We start from the raw sequence: 22,143 nt of genomic DNA on the forward strand, positions 1-22,143 counted from the left end.
AAGGATAACTTAGGTTTTATGTCACAGCATGAAGAGGCAAAACACTAGTTTATACCTGGAAAGGGCAAGAGAATATCATTTGTATAAATTCCTGTGAATATTAAAAATATCATTCAAAAGTTATATAGTATTTTATTTTATTTTGTTTTGAGATAGGCTCTCACTATGTAACTCACCAAGACCTGGAACTCACTCTGTAGACCAGGCTGGCCTGGAACTCAGAGATCTGCCTGCTTCTGCCTCTGGAGCGCTGAGATTAAAGGTGCATACCACCATGCCTGGTCTGATTTTAAATTTCCAGATTTATTTTTATTTTATGTTTATGTTTTTTTTTCCTACATGTAAACATGTACACCATGTGAGAAGTAAAGAGGGTGCTGGATCCCCAGGAATTAGAGTATGGATAGTTGTGAGCCACCACGTGAGCCCTAGGGATCAAACTCGAGTCCTCTGTAAGAGCAACAAGTGCTCTTAACTGCTGAGCATCTCTCCAGCCCCTTACTGCACATCTGAGACTGGGTTACTCTATATTCCAGATTGGCCTTGAATTTGCAATCCTCCTTTCTCATTCTCCCAAGTAAGGTCGTAGGCATGTACCACTTACACCTGACAAACCAACCAAACCAAAAGCTAGTCTTGTAGGGCATGGTGGTGCATACCTCTAATCTCAGCACTGGGAGGCAGAGCAGGAGGATCTCTGAGTTCAAGGCCAGCCTGCTCTACAGAGCAAGTTATAGGCCAGCTAGAGCTATAAAGTGAGGCCCTGTCTCAAACAAACCCAAAAAACTAAAATCAAAACCAAAGTTCTTGCTTCTGATTTTTCCTTCCTCTTAATCTCTTAATGTGCATCGCTATGGACCCTTTCTTATCTATTTCTATATACAAATGCAAACAACCCAGCCATGACGTTATCAAGAACACTGACATTCTTAGACAACGTTACCTTGTATGTATCAGTTTTTAACTTGCCTTTTGCAAGTGGCCTTTTCAGCCACGTGTCTTAAAATTTATGTCAGTAAAGATTCTTTCAAACTCCGAAGTCAGCTTGGACCTGCTGGAATGAATTTATATATTCTCCTAGTTCTGTTGGGGTTATTCCGTTTACACGCTCACTGTACTTCTACACTCTGTGCTCAGTTCTAAAGTGCACTGTCTACTCCAAGTCGACCACGACATTAACGGGACTCACACAATAGATCAGAAAAGGTACAAAGCTTGCTGGGAGCGAACTGCACTTTTCAGGGGCTCTTACTTGAAAAGATCACGCTCTTGGAATCCATCATTTTGGCAGTAGAGCAACCACGAGCAGCAGAGGCAATGCTAGCTCCAGCTTTGAAACTGGAAGGGGTGGCAGGCCTGGAGCCTTCCATGGCTCACACTGCTGAGGGTGCCGGCTCACCAGGGGCCAGTGGCAGCACCTGATAGATGCCAACTCACTTAACCCAGAAACAGCCAGGGAACTACACACATTCACCTACTGTTGGGATTATCCCCAGTCTCTCTCTCTCTCTCTCTCTCTCTCTCTCTCTCTCTCTCTCTCTCTCTCACACACACACTCTCTCTCTCTCTCTCTCTCTCACACACACACACACACACACTCTCACTCTCTTTCTCTCTCTCTCTCTCTCACACACACTCACACACACACACACACACACACACACACACACACACACCCTCCTGTGCTGTGTTAGATTTCTGAAGAGCACAATCAAGTCTCAACTGTGACGTTAATGTGACTGATGTGACAACAGATATGGATCAGAACAAGTTTAAAGCCCACGAGAATGACTTGTAGTTTCAGATATGGAACTAGTTTCAGAACCAGGAACTTGCTGGTGGGACCCAGTCCACCATCTGACTCCAGGACCTGAGCTCTCATCCACCACCTCACAGCTGACTTCCCAAGATGTCGACAGAGTATGGCAGGGACCACAGATGGGATTCACCGCGTTTTTGTGGATTATTTGCTTCTCTTGCTAACTGGGGTGGAGAGCAAAGCTAATGACCCAACACCCCACTGTTATCCACCCCAAGCAAGGAGTCCACCAGAGCCTTCCCAGAGACAGGAGCACACACAGTAGCCCAGGTGACAGTTATGGTAACATTTAGACAAATCTCAGATCTCCACATCCGAGGTGATGAAGGGGAGCTGATTCTGTAAGGGGTAACCAGAAGAGTCTCAATCCTCCCACCCCACTGCTTGCTACAGAGGAGAAAACACCATCTGTGTAAACCCCGTGTCGTTTGTGAGTCCATTAGTGTCACCCTTGACTGAGACACTCCCGACTGGCAGACAGGAGCAGAGGGCTCACGGGGACATGGGAAAGATGGGAAGAAGACTCTCACTGGAACTCGTCACCCCTGTCATTGCAGCCATCCTCACTGTGGACTGCACTGAAATCAATATTTTTTAAGTTCTACTTCATTTAGAAGAAATGAGATTGCTTTAAAAATCTAAAACGTTTATACACTTTAAGGAGAGAATGGTGCATACAGAATCAAAGTTGGCCCCTTTCCTCAAAAGAATAATTTATTGTGGCTATTTTTGTGACACATCAACAGCCTTGCTTAAATGCTATGTGTTGCTTAACAACAGGGCAGAGCCTGAGAACATGCCATCAGGTGGTTAAGAGTGCTGCATAAATGACCACAGCTCCAGTGTCACATCCAGTCTGACGTGGCCGCCATCACCTGTGCAGCCCCTCCACTGACAGACACTGACATGTGATATAAGATGCTCAAAGTCAGGGGCAGTGAGCAGTGTGCTTGGGGGGACAAGAGATTACTGTGGGTCAGGCCAGCTGGAGCTGGGCAGGGAGAAAGGAGAGGGCACGAGAAAAGAACGCAGAGATGAAGAGGACAGAAGTGAACGACTAGGAAAACAAAGGCGAGAAGACAGACAGTGTGAGGATGGGAGACGCAGCCCGGACAGCTTCTGCAGGAGTCCAATTGAAGAGCATATTTCCATTTATTAGAAACTGAGAAAGTAGCATTGGCTTAGACTGAGAATACTCAGGGTTAAGGTAGAAAACCCTGAGGGGAATGACCTGGACGAATACTTTAGGTCCAAGGAAAGCCTCTTTACTAAGGATTCTCTCCAGCTAGACAATCCTGGCTTTGGGCCAGGGAGATGGCAGTGGGAAGAAGTGCCTGGACTACAAGCCTGATGACTTGACAGCCTGAATCTGATTCCCAGAGCCCAGGAGAATAGACTCCAGAAAGTTGTTCCCTGACCTCGATACACGTACTGTCAGTGGGTTCTTGCGCTCATAGATACGACAGACATACACACACAGACACACTGCACACATACACACCACACACAAACACCCCCCCCACACACACACACAAATTTTTTAAGCTGGCTTTGTAATGATTATGTACCTGTGAAGCACAAGTACGGAAAATCCTTTGCTGAAACAGGTGGTCATCTGATCCTCTGACCTGGCTGAGTGAGAGTCACTGGAGAGGAATAGTCAGGAAGAAAGGGGCAGAACCACACTTCTCAGTGGCTTGGTCTCTTAGGATTGAGCAGCAAAGTGGATGAAGAAGGTCTAGCACATGGAACACCTAGGGCTTTCTCTCACTACTGTGGGAGAGACAGGAATGGGGGAGAAAGTCTAGAGTGTTCCAGGCAGTCTTCCAAAAGTAGTTTGTGAATCATTTACTGAACTCAAGTGGGTTTAGGAGAATGTGGGAGACTGTGATGAGGGAACAGAACACAAGAGCCTGGGAAAGACTTCACCCTGGCTCCCCTCCTCAGGTCTCAGCTTCCCCACTCCTTAAATGCACAGGAGGAAAAGCAGCTCAACAACCAACGATACTCACTTCTTCAGGAAATCTTGGAAGTCAGCTGGTAAGTCACTGGGGATGGTCACGGGGTACTCCCCACACTCTTGTCCTTGGCTAAGAGATAGCAGCAGAAGGCCAAGCCGCCACACATCCCCTTTCTTTCCTGGTTTATAGGGCAGGGCACTGTCACTAAATCGAACTCGAGTTTGCTCAAATACGTCCTCCTTGCAAATGTCTGCCAGACGCTTAGAGATGCTGTAGTCCGTTATCTTTACAGTGCCCTCAGCATCCACCAAGACACTGGATGCACTCAGAACCTTGTGCACCACGGAGTTGCTGTGCAGGTAATCCAGGCCTGCCAGGAGCTGAGCTGTGTACTTGCGCAGCTGGTGCACAGGAATTGGGCTTGAGTGGCTCAGGTGTGCAGCAAGAGAGATCCCACTGATGTGCTCCGCCAAAATGTCTACCACGATGGAGTCCTCCTGCTCTCTGGAGTTCATTGCAAAGTAGCGTACGATATTTGGATGGCTCAGTTTCACCAGGGAGCTGAATTCTGTCTCTGCTCCTTGAATCTGAGAAGAGTATCAGGCAAAAGACGTTAACCAGTGTTTCACTTCAAAAGTAAGGAGATATAAAATATACTTTCAAAGACCACAGAAAGAAATGCCATGACCTGACTCTTCCCCTCAACTGGTGAGTCAACCTGACAGTAAATAAAAATGGAAGAAAATTTAGCTAGTTATCACTCAGTGTCAAAACTGAGTTTCCAAATACCATAAAAACTGGGTGACATGGCAAAAAAAAAAAAAAAAAAAGGAAGAAAAAAGCATCATTATATCTAAAATAGCACTTTCTGATTATACACTAAGGGTTATTGTAAAAAACTAAGAATCTGGGGAGGTGGAGGTGTAGCTTAGTGGTAGAGCATCTATCCAGCAGGCAGATGACCTTAAATTTAATTTCCAAAACTGTAAAAAGGAAATTTAAATAAACATATATAAAACACTGTAGTGGTTTGAAAGAAAATGGCCCCCAAAGGGAATGGTACTTTTATGAGGCAAGACTTTGCTGGAGGAAGTGTGTCACTGTGTGCCTGGTGGGGGCTTTGAGGTCTCTCTTCTCAAGCTTCACTCAGTGTGACAGTCAGTCAACTTCCTGTTGTCCATAAGTCAAGATGTAGGACTCTCGGCTATTTTTCCAGCACCGTGCCTGCCCGTATGTTACCATGTTCCTTGCCATGATGGGTGGAACCTCTGAACTGTAAGTGAGCCACCACAATTAAATGTTTCCTTTATAAGAGTTGCTGTGGTCATGGTGTCTCTTCACAGCAACAGTAACCCTAACTAAGACAGAAGTTGGTACCAGGACTGGGGTATTACTGTGATAGGCCTGACCATATTTTTCCTTGGAGGAATTTGAACTTTGGTAGTTTGGGTTATTAAAGCATTGCTTAATGGGCCATACTAGTAGGAGCATAGAAGACAGTGGTGCTAAGAGTTATTTGAACTGTCTGGAACTTACTCAAGAGATTTCAGAGGAAAATTTTAGTATGCTGTCTAGAGATTGTTCTTGTGATATTTTGGTGAAGGAGTGGCTTCATTTTGCCCTAGTCTGAAGAGTCTGTCTGAAGCTAAAGTAAAGAGTTTTGGATTGATTCTTTTTTTTTTTTTTTTTTTTTTTTTTTGGTTTTTGAGACAGGGTTTCTCTGTAGCTTTGGAGCCTGTCCTGGAACTAGCTCTTGTAGACCAGGCTGGCCTTGAACTCATAGAAATCTGCCTGCCTCTGCCTCCCAAGTGCTGGGATTAAAGGCATGTACTACCACCAGCCGGCAAGTTTTGGATTAATTCTGTTGGCAGAAGAAATCTCAAAACAGTCTAATTAGTCTCTGTCATGTGGATCTTAGTGGTGAATCTAATGAAGATATATAATGAAAGGAGCAAGCGGAGCAAGGGAAAATATTTGAGGAGAAAAGGAGCAACAGAAAGTGGAATGGACCTAAGTCTTTGTTCAAGGAGATAAATAGATTAAGAAATGGAATAAAGGGAGTGGAAAAAATACTCAAACTTATTTATATGCTCACCATCCAAAAATAACTACTGATTTTGGAGTACTTCAGAATTCTCTTGCTTTGGTTGTTTTCTAACCTCTTCATTAAGCAAAGACAACATACAATATTAAATGCTCCCCTGAGTTCATCATATATACTCATGCAAAATTCTTTTCTCATTCCCTGTATTGCACAAAAACAACAGGAAACCCTGGATCCTGGAAATTCAGTTTTAAAACAACATTTTAAAAGAGCAGAGAAAATATAAGTGATTGCAAATGGCACAGTCATGAAGCAGTAATTAACCCCAGCCAGACCAAAGTGAGGGGGGGGCTAAGACAGGAGGATGCATGGCTGTGATGGGCTACAAAAGCCAGAGCAGGGCTGAGGTCTGGTGAAGATGTGGGTCTCCCACGGTCTTCACACTCTGTGGACCATCTGTGGGAGCCAATGGAACACAGGCTTTTTGCTTCATCATTCACAGTTTGGCCAGCCATCACGCGGGGTTACCTACTTGCTTTTTGCACTTCTCGACCTTCTCTCTTTCTTGACTGGTAAGGAATGGGCCCATCTTTTTCTGCCACTGAAGGACCCACTCGTACAACAAGACAAAGCTGCCCGTGGCTGTCTCCAAAGCGTTGTACACCACCTTCCCCAGTTGCTCATCGCTGCCTGCAGAAACACAGAAAAGGTCATCACATCCACTTCCATTTTCTGTAAATGTGTATGTGCATATGCATGCATGTGTGTCTAGTGTACTTTAACTCCAACAATGGGTACCACATGCTAGCTATGAAAAATATCATTTACTACAATACATGTCTGTTTGTAACCAATTTTTAATAAATACCAATATAACCCAAGCCTTCAAATACTCATAGAAAGTTCAGAATCAATGATGGGCTCTTAGGATTGGGAGAGATAAAGAGATTAGCATCTTATTGGACCTACATTCCTGTTTTCCTTAGCAGCTCCCCTTGCTGGCCATAGCTGCTCTCTCCTCACACTTCAACCTCCTCAAGGTCATTCCACTAACAGATTAGTGTGCAGAGTGGAAACAGCTTTAGTCTAATCTGGAATCATAATCAGTGGCACAAACCCCAATGATGCTCAGCAAAGTCAAACTGCCCAGTGCTCTGGAGGGTAAGAAAGAGCCAGGGTGACGGCTCAGCTAGAAAGAGGTGCACTTAGTTAGCTACAGGCACACAGCTTCTTCTTGGGGACCGGAACTGCTGTAGCATCAAACACTGTTGCACAAAATCTCCGTTGCCATTAAAGAGTATAACAGAAAGAGAAGAAAACATAGTTTTTGTTTTACTCTTATTTTCCTTTCCTCTGTTCTTCTTTATTCTTTTTCTTCTGATGTTACCTCATCATAGCACGTGTAGTACCCAGGCCAGACAGTCCTTGGTTGTAGGGGATGCTTTGTGTCCACTTGTCAACAAATAAAGATGTCAGTAGCCTACTGCAGCATCAAAAATCAAACTGACTGGGGTAGCTCAGTGGTAGAGCGCCTGCTGAGCATGTGCTAGGCGTGAGAGTCAATCCCCAGAATAAAAAACAAGTAGTCCTTTGAGCATCACAAAGTGACCCCAGGCTCCCAACTCCTCTAGCTGAGAACCGCCAATAATAGAGTGATCTATCCCTGTGTGTGTGCGTGTATATGGTGTGTGTGTGTGAGAGAGAGAGAGGGAGGGAGGAGAGAGGGAGAGGGAGAGGGGAGAGAGAGAGAGAGAGAGAGAGAGAGAGAGAGAGAGAGAGAGAGAGAGAGAGAGAGGATATGAGAATGTGTATGCATGGCTGGTCCTCATGCTGTTATTGAGGCAGGGTCTCTCACTGGCCTGGAGCTCACCCAGTGACTGGCTGGCCAATGAGCCCCAAGAATCTGCCTGCAAGTACACACCGTCATGCTTAGCTTTCGTTTATTATTTGAAATGTGGGCTCTAGGGTTGAAGTCAAGCTCTTTGCGGACCGGCTGTCTCCTCAGCCTAACCCTTTCCTTTTAGCACAAAAACACTACTTTTCATAATGTTACTTCACTTTCTGAAAGAAGAAAAATCATTAAAAAGCCACTGGTAATTTATGTTTTCCATTTGAAAAATCAGAAGCAGAAAGAACCGGCATCTAGAAGACAGTTTTAGCAAAAGTACTTTGGAGAATTATGGCTGAATTAGCTCACCTAGACTCTGCATCTGACATGGCAGTTTTTACTTCAGGGAAATGCTGGCAATTCAGAGGTTTTAATTACAACAATCTAATTATTTTTTGGTCATAATGACTCCTAAAAGTCTTAGCCTATGAGGGAAAAACCCAGATGTTTGGAAACTTGTCAACTAAAGGAGGCAACTTTAGGAATGTACTGAGCAGCTCACTGGAGACAGCAACACTAAGAGTTTATGGGATGGAGGATGACATGATTGACATGAAGTCTCAGTAATGCACTGTCTAATATGGATACATGCACAAATCATTTATTTATTGTATGTGCACACACACACACGCTTATGTGTGTGTACGGGGACAACTTCTGGGAGACACTTCTTTCCTTCTACCATGCGGTTCCACCTACCAACCCCAGTTGCCAGCTAAGTGCCTATCCACTAAGCAAACTCACTGGCATTGCAGGAACAGCTAGACATTCCATAACTGCTAGGGATTTTACATTATAATTTTATTTAGCCACCCTCCTATCACCTATCTCTTGGTGGAGACAAACCAAGGACTCTTGTTACACAAACAAGACAAAGCTGAAGCAGAGGTGTTGGCAGGACGCTGACGGGAGCTGTCACACGACAATTGAGAGCAGACAGTTGTCAGCACCCCTCCCACAGCCCGAAGCCATGTTCTACTCTCTCTAGCTCTGACAACTTTAACTGAAAAACAAACACTAATCGGTTGCTTTTCAAAAAAAAATATTAATTAGTTGGTGGTTTAAAAAAAAACTTCAAGCTGGGCAGTGGTGGCGCACGCCTTTAATCCCAGCACTCGGGAGGCAGAGGCAGGCGGATCTCTGTGAGTTCGAGGCCAGCCTGATCTACAAGAGCTAGTTCCAGGACAGGAATCAAAAGCTACGGAGAAACCCTGTCTCGAAAAAAAAAAAAAAATTCAAACAAAAGCCAGACCAACTGTGAGAAAATAGTTTACTCTTGATAGTTAAAATGTGTCTCCTCCTGAAATCACCGAAGGGAACACTAATAAGCACCAGTGAAACTAAGAGCCCAAGCAAGTGGCCGTCCTCATTTCCCAGGTTATTAAGGCAGGGAATTTCATGCTGATGGCTCACTGAAGTTTCTGAGTCAAGGACAGGCTCAAGTCCCAGGCCAACCACCTCCTCCGTGGTCTTGACCTTGCCAAGTGGCTGTTTCGAGCACAGCAGCCCTGTGCCTACAGAGTCCTGTCTGTTTAGGCAGCTATCACAGTAGCCAGCTGAGTGGCACGGACTCTTCAGGGACTGGTTTCGCCCCCTCCATTGTTAGCTGTCCTCTGGTTTATCCATACCACCTTAAGATGGAGAAAAAAAAATGCCACAAACAAGCAAGCTTGATTCTTGGCATACTGTCCATTAATTCTGGCAAGAATTTTTATAGGATTGAAAATAAAAGTTAATTGTTAAATTCAGCACAAAATGAAAGCAGTTTGTCTATATGGCTAAGGAAGTCAGTATAGAAAACTGGATTAAAAAGAAAATTAAAATCCTGACTTGTAGAGAAAGGTTCATTCCAAGTAGCCACCAGAGACAACTGCTAAATAAGATGTAGAGAAAATAAGATGTTTTTTTCTGCCCAGACACAATGTGCCATGAAGGAAAATGGCACGCAGACAGACAGTAACTTGAGATGAGGGGACCTGGGGGCCAGGGATGTGACTCAGTGGTCAAGCACCGGCTCAGCATGCACAAAGATCTTGGTTCAATCCCCAGCACCATAAAGGGGAAAAACAGTGATCTGGTTATTAAAGATCACAGGAATCGGGGCTCATTTTATCAGTACCAGGTGAACATGATACAACATCTGCCCACTACATATTTCCACGTCACATTAGAGGAGCTGAGTAGCTTCTCATCTTAGGCACAAGGAACGGGAGACGGACTGATTGTAGCTTCCTGCTAGGGAGGGGTTCCTCCTTGGGCTACGCTGGATTAAATGCCAGTCTCCAGTCTGTTCCGTCACATCAGGATTAACTTTTGCCACTAAACAAACTTAATGAACTCAGCTTGTTTACTCACCAACACACTTCCCTTTATGCACCATGAGCTGATCAGGGCTACCCACACTGAAATACAGGATTTCACACGAGCCCGGGGAGGCTTCACCACTACAGACAGAATACTGACGTTCTCGCCTTAAAAATAAATTTGGACAATGTTTTCTTTTCCTTGAACTTACAATTCACATAGGAAACTCTTGCCCCCCTCCCCCATTTCTCCTAATTATTAGGCCATTCAGTGCAGTCTCTGTCTCCCGGGGATGGAGTGGAAGGCTCCAATGGGAAAACCATCTACTGCCCACCTCCCACTGTTCCCTTTCACACAGGAATGGCATAAACTCCATGCAAGGTGAAGTTAAAATTCAGATCTTGACCCAGCAAGATGGCTCGTGGGTAAAGGTGATTATCTCAGAAGCCTGTTGGCCCGAGTTTGATCCCAAGAATAGGAGGGAGAAAAACAACTCTACAAAGCTGACCGCCACACAAACACACAGCACACACACCAACACACCATACACGAAAAAGTAATAACATTAGCTAAGTTCTTGGGCCCCTAATCACGTGGGGCTGGTGGCTACCGTGCTGACAGCAGAGACACGGAACATTTCATCATCATAAGACGTTCAACTGGCTATACAGTTTACATTCGTCCCTCAAACATGCCCAGTGTTTTATTCCCAGGCACGGCTGCATTTGGAGAACACTCAGAGGAGGCCTCAGAGTCCTCACAGTTCCAGTCTGGCCTTCCTTTCTTCTCTTACTGTCTTTGACAGACACTCCATGTCATTCCCCTCCATGACTGTCCCAAATGCTACCTCTCTGTTTGTTTCTTTTTCCTGCTATCCCTCCCCTCCCTTCCTCTCCTTCCTCTACCATGGATGGGGAGCAGCCCAAGCTGGGAACCTAGAATGCAACAGGAATTAACAAGTTAGGGGACAGGGCTCCAGAGAAGCAGTGAGGGAGAACCACTCTGATGATGTCTGCAGCAGATCTCCGAAGATGTCTCTTATGCTTAACATAACCTATAGCATTTACTTTTGCTGAAAACAAGAAACACACAGGGAAATCCATGATTCTGAGGGTTCCACCCATAAAGAAAGCTGGTGCTGACAGCAGGCAACACTGAGGACAGACTGTAGACAGCGCCTCAGTTCCATTCTCTATTGTCCTGTGTGGGGTCTTGGTCTAGCGAGTCCTTCCCCAGAATGTTCAGTCTATTCCTCTCAATCCCACACTGCCCTCTCAAGCTGCACTCTTCATACCTACGTCGGCTTTTCATATACAAACGGCTGCCCCTGCTGTCTCCACTTCAGCCTCCCTACCATCCACTCCTCACATCGACATTGTCTGCCTCCGCTATCAGATTAGGTTTCATTTCCCTGCGGTTCTTTGACCTTGGTTGGTGGCATGGTCACCTTCTGGGCTTCAAAGTCCTACATCCTCCTCACCTCTTCACTAGCTCCCTGTCCTGTTTGGACAGCTCCAATTTTTCTCCAGATACAAACACTGCTCAGTCATAACCCAGTGTCTCTGTTTCCAGACTTGTGCCCTTCCTCCACCTCTTCCCATAGAGGGTCTCTTATACCACACTGTCCTACATGTTCTAAATGCTGGGGCATGATGGACACACTGTCCTACGTGTTCTAAAGGCTGGGGCATGATGGATACACTGTCCTACATGTTCTAAAGGCTGGGGCATGATGGATACTCTTTATGCTTCTTCTTATGCAAAGGGGAGCGCACTAAAGTTTGCAGAGAAAAGGACACAAAGTTCCAAAATCATATGATAGACTACAGGAAGAGTCCAGAAGCCTTTGGTTTGAGCTCTGCCCACGCCAGAGATGGTGCTACACAATCCCTTTAGTCCAGGCCATGCTACTGTCCTTCATCTGACAGGTCTGAAGGGCTTTAGAATACTCAGCACCATACTTGAGTCACAGAACATGGAGATATTAAGCTGGCACTGACCTGTAAGCTTCACTCCTACTGGCTAACTAGTAGGAGCTGTGCACACTACAAGAGGGTGAAGTAATCATTGGTCTTGCCCACTGTGAACTTGTGAGCTAGAATAAGGTCAACCCTGACAAGATAGGCCTACTGGTGTAACAGTGACATGAAAATCACTGAAGTAAATAAAACTTTAATCAAAAGTGAGCTGAAGAACCTATAATAACCTCTCCACTCATGGCTTCTGCATTCAAATTCCTTTCTGGCTTTCAGGGGGCTACAGCACATGGTCAGAGAAGATCTTTAAGCAGGAAAGGACATGGAGAAAGTGGTGTTCTTTCTGTGATCTCTAGTGACAGAGAATCCAGGAGGCCACCTCATAGGATGGGGCTCCCTCCTTTTGGAATGGGTATTCTATACTGTGCCACTTTGGAAAATCCTACACACCTTTGTCTGTGATTGTATCTAATTACAACTGGTCACATAGCTCAGTTGATGGAGTACTTGCCCAACATGCACAAGGCCCCGGGCTCAACCCCCAAGATCCAGTAACCAGGCATGCTCTAATCCCAGCATTTAAAGACAGAGGTACTAGGACTGAAGTTCAAGGTCATCCTTGGCTACATCCTTAGCAAGTTTGAGTGAGGTTAGCCCAGGTAATATGAGAACTTGTCTCCCTCCATCCACCACCACAAAAAAATTACACAGCATGAAATATGAAATTTGAGGGGATAGTGATGATTCAGACAGATAAAATCTTTAAATCATTAAAAGCCAAATAAAATAGTTCTGAAGATGAGAATGTGAAGTGTACAGGCTGTTATAAGGGGTGTAGGTTGTGTAACTGGCTCCATTAGGTACTCAGAGTCAAGCAGGAGGCTGAAGCAAGAGGCTCACAAACTTGAGGTCAACCTGGGCTAACAGTAAGATTTGCTTCAAAATAAAATGAAAGAGGGTTAGGGGTGAGGCTTAGTGGTAGAGCACTTAGCAACAAAAACAAATACATGAAGTTACTTAGAACGTGTTAAATAAGAACTTGGTTTCATGTAGCTAGCTAACAGACTGCGATAAAGTGCTAACCACCGTATTAATATTTCTATCTTAACACTGTGGCCATGTTCACTAAAGGTCATTGTTCTCCTTCCACATCTTTCAGCCCCTCCCACGAGAAGCTGGAGGGACTTACCTAGATCTCCCTGAGGAGTTTGCCCGAGGTTTACCATTTCCTACAAAGTCGGGAGAGCCTCCGTGGAGAACGGCAGCTGCTCTGTGTCCGGCTGGGTCCCTCTTAGAGGCATGATCCTGGTTTGGTAAACTAGTAATTTCCAAACGTTCCTAGAAAGGGAGAGAAAGATCTGCATTAGCTGTCTGTGCAAGCCGATGACAAGCACGGACGACATGGAGTCACCCGCTAGTCCAGAAGAAACATTTTATTTGATGGGGTGTTTTAGTTCCCTGCTAGTCCAGAAGAAACATTTTATTTGATGGGGTGTTTTAGTTTCATTTCTGTCGCTGTCTAAGAAGCACCTGAGAGGAAAAGGGGTTTATTCGCCTCACAATCCTGGGTCTCGGTTTACCACTGTGGGGGAGTCACTGTGGCAGGACCCATCTAGTCAGGAGCAGAGAGGAATGGATGTAAGCATGCCTCATATTCAGCTAGCTCCCTTTACTCTTATACTGAGGAACCTGCCTGACTCTATTTTAAAGGCAGAAGCTATTATGCTGTATATTTATAAAAATAAGTTTCTATTTACGGTGAGAGTTGAGTTGCTCTGATTCCTGGAATCTGACCTTCCCCAACCCATGTCCTTGATTTGTTTTTGAGAGTACTCCGACCCTCCCTGACCCTCTCCGACCCTCCCTGACCCTCTCCGACCCTCCCTGACCCTCTCCGACCCTCCTTGACCCTCTCCGACCCTCCCTGACCCTCTCCGACCCTCCCTGACCCTCTCCGACCCTCCCTGACTCTCTCCGACCCTCCCTGACCCTCTCTGACCCTCCCTGACCCCTTCTAACCACATGGTGGGTGACCACATGATGTTCTTTTTTCTAAAGTTTCTTTGTATTTATTTCGTTTTTGCCCCATCGCCTCCTTTCTGTGAAACTACCAGTGATTTTACTCCTTAAAAAAGGTTCAAGGGGTGGATTTGGAGCTGTTCTCTTTATCCTGACTTAGGAGGCAGTCTCTGGCCAGCTCTTGGATGCACCCCAATAAAAATAAATCAAGCTTGCTTCAAATTTGGCTCAAATTGTGGTAGTGGTCTTATTCTCGCCATTGGGATTAACAACACAGACCAGAACCCCAAACCAGGGAAATATCCTGGACAATCCAGACAACCTCCCACAGGCCCAACCTAATATAAACAATGGTGACGTTCTTTCCGGTGGTTCCGGATTGTCAAACTGACAATTACAGCTAACTATCAGTTTACAGTGTAACAGTTAGAGTCAACTTTAAAAAAGTAATGTGCACCAGGGAGATGGCTGTAAAAGCAAGGGCAAGGACCTGGATGTGGTGGTTTACGCCACCAGGGAGGCAGAACAGGAGACTCCTGGAGGCTGACTGGCCAGCCAGTCTAGACAAACTAAGTTCAGTAAGAGACCTTGTCTCAAAAAATAAGGTGAAGAGGACCAGAGAGATGGCTTAGAGGTTAAGAGCACTGGCTACCCTTCCACAGAACCCAGGTTAGATTCTCAGCACCTACATGGCAACTCACAATTGTCCGTAACTCTAATCCCAGGGGATCTGATGCCCTTTTCTGGCTTCCTCAGGAACTGTACATTTGTGGGACATGGATCCCAGTCGTCTTCATATGTGCTCTGTGTGTGTGTGTGTGTGTGTCCAACAGAGTGCACCACCCCAAGCTGACTCTGGATCACAAAGTGAAGTCCAGGTCACAGTTTTAAGAGAATAAGATTTTTATATGTGAAACAGCTCAGACTCTGCATGGAAAGTTCGGGAGACAGAGCTAGAGGAGAGAATCAGAGATGGGAGGTCAGAAAAAGAAGAATGGCTGCTGGGGGGCAGCCCAGAGGATTCAAGGTGGGAGGGGTGAGGGCAACAGAAAACCGTATCTGGATGCGGCATTACCCAGGGGTGGCCACACTACAGCCCTTTGTTCTTTTAACACAGAAAAGACAGTCACAGAAGAGTGTTGTCTCTAAAGTCACAGCAGGCAGTGGAAAAATAAAAGCTTAAATAAGGTCCCTGCTGCATGGGACCCTTCCAGCAAAATATCTGAAGGACAGTGAGGAGGGCCCCATCACGTCAGCTGCTTGTCCTTTCTAAATTTGCTGCTGAAATCATTCTTTCTATCACCAAATTAAGCTTTGGGCAGGTGTGTAAGGTTCCCATTCACTCTTTATAAGAACGACTGTTCTGTTTGTTGGTTTAAAAAAAAAATCTATCCCAGGCTATTTAACAAAATCCCAATTTCCTCTCTTTGGACTCATTTGATAAATTACTGTAATTATGTAAACCAAGGTTATTTACAGACAACATACAACACTGAATTTTGTCACCTATGTGGGAAATCTAAAAATACACAATAAGCAGGGCACAGTGCTTATGAACAAGCTCTCAGAGGAGGGTGGCCGGGCAGAAGAACTGCACTCAGTGAGTACAGGACTAGCCTACAAAATATTATGAATTCCAAGTCAGCCTAGGATACATAGTAAGACGCTGCCCCAAGCCCCTCTATCACAAATAAGAAAACAAAACAAACAACCCAAGCATAATCAATGAGAAAGTCTTTGTGTTTTAAATTTTAGCACGAGAGAGAAAAGTGTCTTCATTGGAAATACAGACATTTTACAGGAGGGGCACAGAACGGACAGCACCTGTTTAGCCATCTCCTTTCTTTTCTTCTCCTCTTTGATCTCCTCTTTCCTTCTCTGAATTTCATGGAGGATTTCCCGTTGCTGAAATAAATCAGACCAGGTCAGCCACCAATCTCTGAAATGCACCCAACAAGTCAACTCAGGAATCACAGAGCTTTTGAATTTCCATGACCCACAGTCCTTGTTTCCTGAGATCCACACAGTGAGCTTGGGGGAGCCACATCTCGTCTGTGCTGCCAGCAGTCCTGGGAAGCAGGCTTCGCTGCGGAGGTCATAAGTCTGTATTCTTTTCCACTTCTCTAGCCTTGCCTTCTGCCTGTGTATAGGGACCGGGTACAGGGCTGCTCTCTGCCATGAGCCTGGACAGGCATGGTGGAAGTTGGAAATCCTCAGAGCCTGGGTCTGGGGTGGTGAAGGCCCAGGCATCATGTCTATCCCCTATGGCCTTAATCTGCCTTCTCCATCATCCCTTTAAGTATTAAAACTAGTATTTTGAGCATCATCAATTTTTCTTAGTTCTCACAACTCTAAATTACATCAAAACTATGAAGGAAATCATCAGAAATATTAATAGCAATAATAGAAAATGTGGGAACATAACCTATACTTATAGGTAGCTACGGCAGTTCACCAAGAGACTGTTAGTTAAACATCCACTGACTTGTAACGATGAGCAAATATGCACTCTAAATGTGACTAGACACACTTTAGTGGAAGCTGAGCAACCGTGGATGAAATCTATTTCAACAGACTATGAGGCATGGAGAAGCTCTGTCAAACATTAGAGCCTTCTGTAGATGCAACACACAGAGAGTCTTAACATAGCATAGGATAGAGAAAACGAGGCAGAAACAAGAATCAGGCACAAGCACCTAGAGGCAGAACAGGGCACCTTGGGAAGAGAAAGGGTGCCAGAGAATGGAGAAAGCTTTGGAGGGACGAGAGAGAGTAGCAGGGTTGGTAAATATGACCAAAGTATGTTATGTACATGCATAAAAATATCGCAGTGAGACATATGGCAAGTTAAAGAGGGAGGAAATTCAAGTCTCATAAGTACCGTAGTAAAGCTATACTATAGCAAAAAAATAAAAAAAAAAAAAAAACAACTTTCCTACCAACAGATAAAAATAAACCTGGGCCTAGATAGAAAGTCTAGTATGCAGAAAATAGCAGTTCTTCCTAAATGAATATGCAAATTTCCTCTAATTTCAATCAAAATCTCAGGGGGGGTATGTGTTTTGCTGAATCTGAAGAAACAATTCCATAGTTCACTGTGAAACCAGGTATGCAGCACGTGACTGTGATAGCCACACTGCTCCACAGTGAGACAGACCCTGCCTCAGGAAAGAGATAAAAGGTAAGAGAGGGAAAAGAGAGGAAACTGGAGAATAAAAAGTCAAGAAAATGGTTGAAAATTTATGGAAGATAAAGGGTCAGGGAAGGGTAGGTTGGCCTGTCAAATATTAAAAGCATTCAAAACAGAAAACTTCAGAGTGAAATACAAAACTTGAGAGTATATGAAGACTCAAGAAAAAAAAACAGATGAGAGCCGGGAGATGGTGGCGCACGCCTTTAATCCCAGCACTCGGGAGGCAGAGGCAGGCGGATCTCTGTGAGTTCGAGACCAGCCTGGTCTACAGAGCTAGTTTCAGGACAGGCTCCAAAGTCACAGAGAAACCCTGTCTTGAAAAACCAAAAAAAAAAAAAAAAAAAAAAAAAAAAAAAGAAAAAAAACAGATGAACTTAATTTACCAATAGACTCTAGCATAGTCCAGCAATTAAAACACACTCCAAAGGAATCCTACAGATAACATAATGAGGAATTGCTGTTTACTGTGTTAGGGAAATGCCTCTTTCTATAACCTGCATCCACTTAAGTTCTCACTAAGTTGATCAATTGGCTAAACAGAAAACAATTTAAATTAAAATCAAGAAGGAAATCGAGAGAATAAACCATCTTCAACTTAAAGGATTTTCAGAGGCAGGAAAGGGTTCTTCTCAGGACAGACTCAAGGAAGAGTAGGGATGTCAGTTCAGCTCCTGGCTCTTCTACTCATGGGGCATTAGGCACATCCCAGTCAAGGGAAAACAGCCTCCAGATCCGTGGACTCCTGTACAGCTTGGCAGGTTTAGAGACACAGGACACACAACGACCCCTACCTCTTTGTCCCCGCTCTTCCTTAAAAGCCCAGAGAGGGGCTCTAAGGGCAGGATGGCTAGGGAGGGGAATGTTTCTCAGTGAACTTGTAGGGATTTCTCCCCCAAGAATGCACATCTCTTCAATCAGATGCTGAGCAAAGCTCACAGACACATTCATAGGCAGAGACGGAGTAGATACACGGACGCTTGCAGGCCTCTAGGCTTGGGCCAGCACCAACAGCCACTTCTTACCTCCTGCTCCTCCTTCCGCCTGGCCTCTAGCAACCTCTGCTGCTTCTCCTGAGCCTGCCTCTCCAGCATTTCTTCATGGAAAGACTTTGGAGGGGGCTTGTTATGCTCACTGAGAAAGGATTGCACGTGGTGTGCCAGTTCAAATATCATCACCTACACACATAAACAGAAAACAACCACAACCGGTTAGATGATGGCCGGGGCCTGGAGAGGAACTGCCACCCGGCAACACCATGAGCAGGCAACCAGACTGCACCTGCCGTGCCAGCATTCTCTCTGGGACATGTTTGGATTAGGTGTGTGGCACAATCACAGCAGGAAAAGCTTTGAAAGGGTTCACCAAGTCTGTGATCAAGGTGAATTGCTTGAGAAATAAAAAAGCTTCTCTCCTTGTGTGTGTGTATGGAGGGCTTAGACCTACCCAAATTTACTGTCATTTCCCTAACATCTAAACATGTGTATAAATAAAGCTGAAAAGTGTCTAAGCCTGCAGGACAAGGAATGGCTGTTCTCCCAAGCAGAAAGCCTGGCGACACGATGGCTGGGCAGAGCGCTATGAGCGCCAGCGCTGTCACTTGTTCAGGTGGCACAGTGATCAGAGGCCCAAAAGCAAGTTTACAAAGCCGGCACTTCCTCCCTCCAGGCAATGAACAGGAGGCTGGTCAACACTGCCGGATGGTGGTTACAATCCTGTACTTGGAGCTCTAAATGTTATACTGGGGCAGACTGGGTTGAAGGTCAATGGGTCTTTCTGTATTATTTCCATAGCTCCAGTTTAGCAAGCCTTACCTCCCCACATTGCTTTTTGGCCAGTTCTTCCAGGTGTGATTTTAACAAATTAACACTTTCATTTGACAGACCTTTAGCATTCTTTAACTCTATTTCAGGAACTCTGGAAAACAAACAACACAGAAAGGAGTTACTGGAGAAGGAAGTCTACGGGTTCCCACCAAGCCTAAGCACCTAAGGACTCCGTGCACAGTACCCCAGGACCCGCCATGTACCCTGTAATCTCAAAGGCCTTCAACTATAGCCCAACAACTCCAGCTGACACAATGCTATAACATACGGAGAAGGGGACAGTCCCAGCCAGGCAAATCCCCACCTTTCCACGACTAGGCTTGACTCCCAACTCAGATGGTATCAGTTTAATGAACTCATTACAATTACTGCCTCTGATGCTCTATATAAAAATCTTTCCTGTTCATGGCTGGTGGCTTGACAATGGGCTCCTCCGTATGGTAATTCTTGGCCTTGATTAGACCCACAATCAGTCTAGTGCTCTGCACATCCTCGGGCTCCAGCAAGAAGCACGGGAATGCTGGTGAGTGCAGCCGTCATGGTCCACCTAGGATTCTCGCGATGGGCTGTCCCTCACTCTACTTATAAACAAGGAAGGGACGCTGCTGAGTATGTGTGTGTCCCGAACACCACTCAGGTGTACCACACAAACCCAGGCTATTCCAATGAGGCTTGGCTTGCTCACTGTTTCGTTCCTCAGAGCTCATCTGAGAAAATACTTTAAACTCAAGGAAATCACACAGTCAGCCTCAGGGTTTCCTTTCAGTCCTAACCAGAAAATATCCATTAATAGTTCTCTGGCATTAAACAGAATTTACGTAGTTTTCTCAATGAGAAAATGAGTCACCACTTCCTGTCAGGCATTTCTAAGCAGCTCCTGGCATTTTACCTTGGTGAAGCCTTCTTAAGCACTATTCACCTGCCTATGCTTTCTCTCAGCGCTTCATTCCCACCCTGTGGGACAGGACGCTGCGGCCATTACCTGCCTGGACAGATGACATCTGGGAGAGCTAGCTTCTATTTAAGAAAGCTTAGTAATGCCAAACTGTATTGAGTCCACACAGCCCACCACACCAAGGGGTCCCTCTCATGGAGGCACCAAGGACTACCATGCATAAACCGACGTTTTCCTATGTCACGGTATTTAAAAAGGGCCAGACTGGTCCTCAGAATCAAGCCTCACAGAACTGTTTCTCTCTGATCTTTGAGCAGGTGCACATGTACAGGTGAACGCGCACATGTGCCTGTGCATGCAGAGGACAGAGGTCAACATTAGGTATTGCCCCTAGGAGCAGAGTCTGTCACTGGGACGAGGGGCTAGCGAGGCCAGAGGGATCACCAGCACTGGCAGCGCCACGCACACCATCACGGTCCGCTTTCTACAAGCCTGCTGGGATCCAACTCAGGTCCTTGTGCTTACACGGCAACCACTTTACTGATTTAACTCCCTGGCACTTACATAATTAAAAAAATATATTTACACTGGGCGGTGGTGGCGCACGCCTTTAATCCCAGCACTCGGGAGGCAGAGGCAGGCAGATCTCTGTGAGTCCAAGGCCAGCCTGGTCTACAAGAGCTAGTTCCAGGACAGGCTCCAAAAGCCACAGAGAAACCCTGTCTTGAAAAACCAATATATATATATATATATATATATATATATATATATATTTTTTTTTTTTTTTTACTTTATGTGTGTGGTGGGTTGTTTTTCCAGCATGTATGTCTTGTGTACCACAGTACCCATGAAAGCCAGGAGAGGGTATCAGTTGGGGTTCTTATTACTGTGACGAAACACCAGGATCAAAAAGTAAGTTCGGAAGGAAAGGTTTTTTTGGCTTACACTTCAGCATCACCGAAAGAAATCAGGACAGGAACTCAAACAGGGCAGGAACCTGGAGGCAGGAACTGATGCAGAGGCCATGGAGGGGGGCTTGCTCCACATGGCTTCCTCAGCCTGCTTTCTTATAGACCCCGCCAGCACAGGGGTTGCCCCACCCACCATGGGCTGAGTCCTTCCTCATTGATCACTAATTAAGAAAATGCCTTAGAGCTGGATCTCATGGAGGCCTCTCCTCAGCTGAGGCTCCTTCCTCTCTGATGACTCTAACTTGTGTCAAGTTAATACAAACCCAGCTAGTACAGATCCCTTCGAACTAGATTTATAGAGAGTAGTGAGCCATCATGTGGGTGCTGGGACTTTAACTTTGGTCCTCTGGAAGAGCAGCCAGTGTGCTTAATCACTGAGTTCCAGCCTCTCCTGCCCTACATAATTTTTTTGGCCAGGTGTGGTAGTGCACACCTTTAGTCCTAGCACTAGGAAAGCAGAGTTGGGAAGATCTCTGTGAATTTGATCAGCATATTATGTTCTAGGTCAGCCAGTAACACAATAAAACCTTGTCTCAAAAAAAATCTACATAGCAATATTAACAAAACAGTCATGTACTACTGTTGCTGTGGGATGACGCTCTTGTACACTGTAAAGATTTGTCACTTGTATTGGTTTAATAAAATGCTGATTGGCCAGTAGCCAGGCAGGAAGTATAGGTTGGGCAACCAGACTAGGAGAATTATGGGAAGAGGAAAGGCAGAGACACAGTTGCTGGCCAGATGCAGTGGAAGCAAGATGAGAATGCCTTACTGAGAAAAGATACCAAGTCACGTGGCTAAACATAGATAAGAACTATGGGTTAATTTAAGTTGTAAGCCTAGTTAGTAATAAGCCTGAACAATAGGCCAAACCATTTATAATTAACATAAGCCTCTGTTTGCTTGCTTGGGACTTAACGGCTGAAGGACCAGGTGGGACAGAAACTTCTGTCTACATACTATACTAACTAAACTTTAATCTCTATGTCCTTGACATGTTAGTAATAATTTTGAGCCGGGCGGTGGTGGCACACGCCTTTAATCCCAGCACTCGGGAGGCAGAGGCAGGCGGATCTCTGTGAGTTCGAGACCAGCCTGGTCTACAAGAGCTAGTTCCAGGACAGGCTTTAAAACCACAGAGAAACCCTGTCTCGAAAAACCAAAAATAATAATAATAATAATTTTGGTGGTTGATATGATTTCTTTTTAACATTCTAAGCTCTAAGCATTTCTATGTTGTTTTAAAAGTC

General features: G+C 45.2%; 1 protein-coding gene across 6 annotated transcripts in view; it reads right to left on the reverse strand.

Moving 5' to 3' along the window:
• Positions 1–22,143, reverse strand: part of Eif2ak4 (eukaryotic translation initiation factor 2 alpha kinase 4) — an 88,795-nt gene that overhangs the window by 51,357 nt on the left and 15,295 nt on the right. For 5 of the 6 annotated variants that reach the window (XR_009057690.1, XR_009057691.1, XM_057780131.1 and 2 more), the window contains 7 exons: positions 19,016–19,118; positions 18,227–18,379; positions 15,836–15,916; positions 13,182–13,330; positions 10,068–10,183; positions 6,357–6,514; positions 3,832–4,367 (listed from right to left, as the gene is read on the reverse strand). Coding sequence is in view for 4 of the 6 variants with exons in the window: in XM_057780131.1 (XP_057636114.1) it covers positions 3,832–4,367; positions 6,357–6,514; positions 10,068–10,183; positions 13,182–13,330; positions 15,836–15,916; positions 18,227–18,379; positions 19,016–19,118 (1,296 nt within the window). In the remaining 2 variants the exon portion in view is untranslated. Of the gene's footprint in view, positions 1–3,831; positions 4,368–6,356; positions 6,515–10,067; positions 10,184–13,181; positions 13,331–15,835; positions 15,917–18,226; positions 18,380–19,015; positions 19,119–22,143 lie in introns of those variants that run through there. The other variant, XM_057780133.1, reaches the window with a different exon arrangement.

This window comes from Chionomys nivalis, chromosome 9, assembly GCF_950005125.1.
Source record: "Chionomys nivalis chromosome 9, mChiNiv1.1, whole genome shotgun sequence".
In the NCBI taxonomy this organism is placed as follows: domain Eukaryota; kingdom Metazoa; phylum Chordata; class Mammalia; order Rodentia; family Cricetidae; genus Chionomys; species Chionomys nivalis.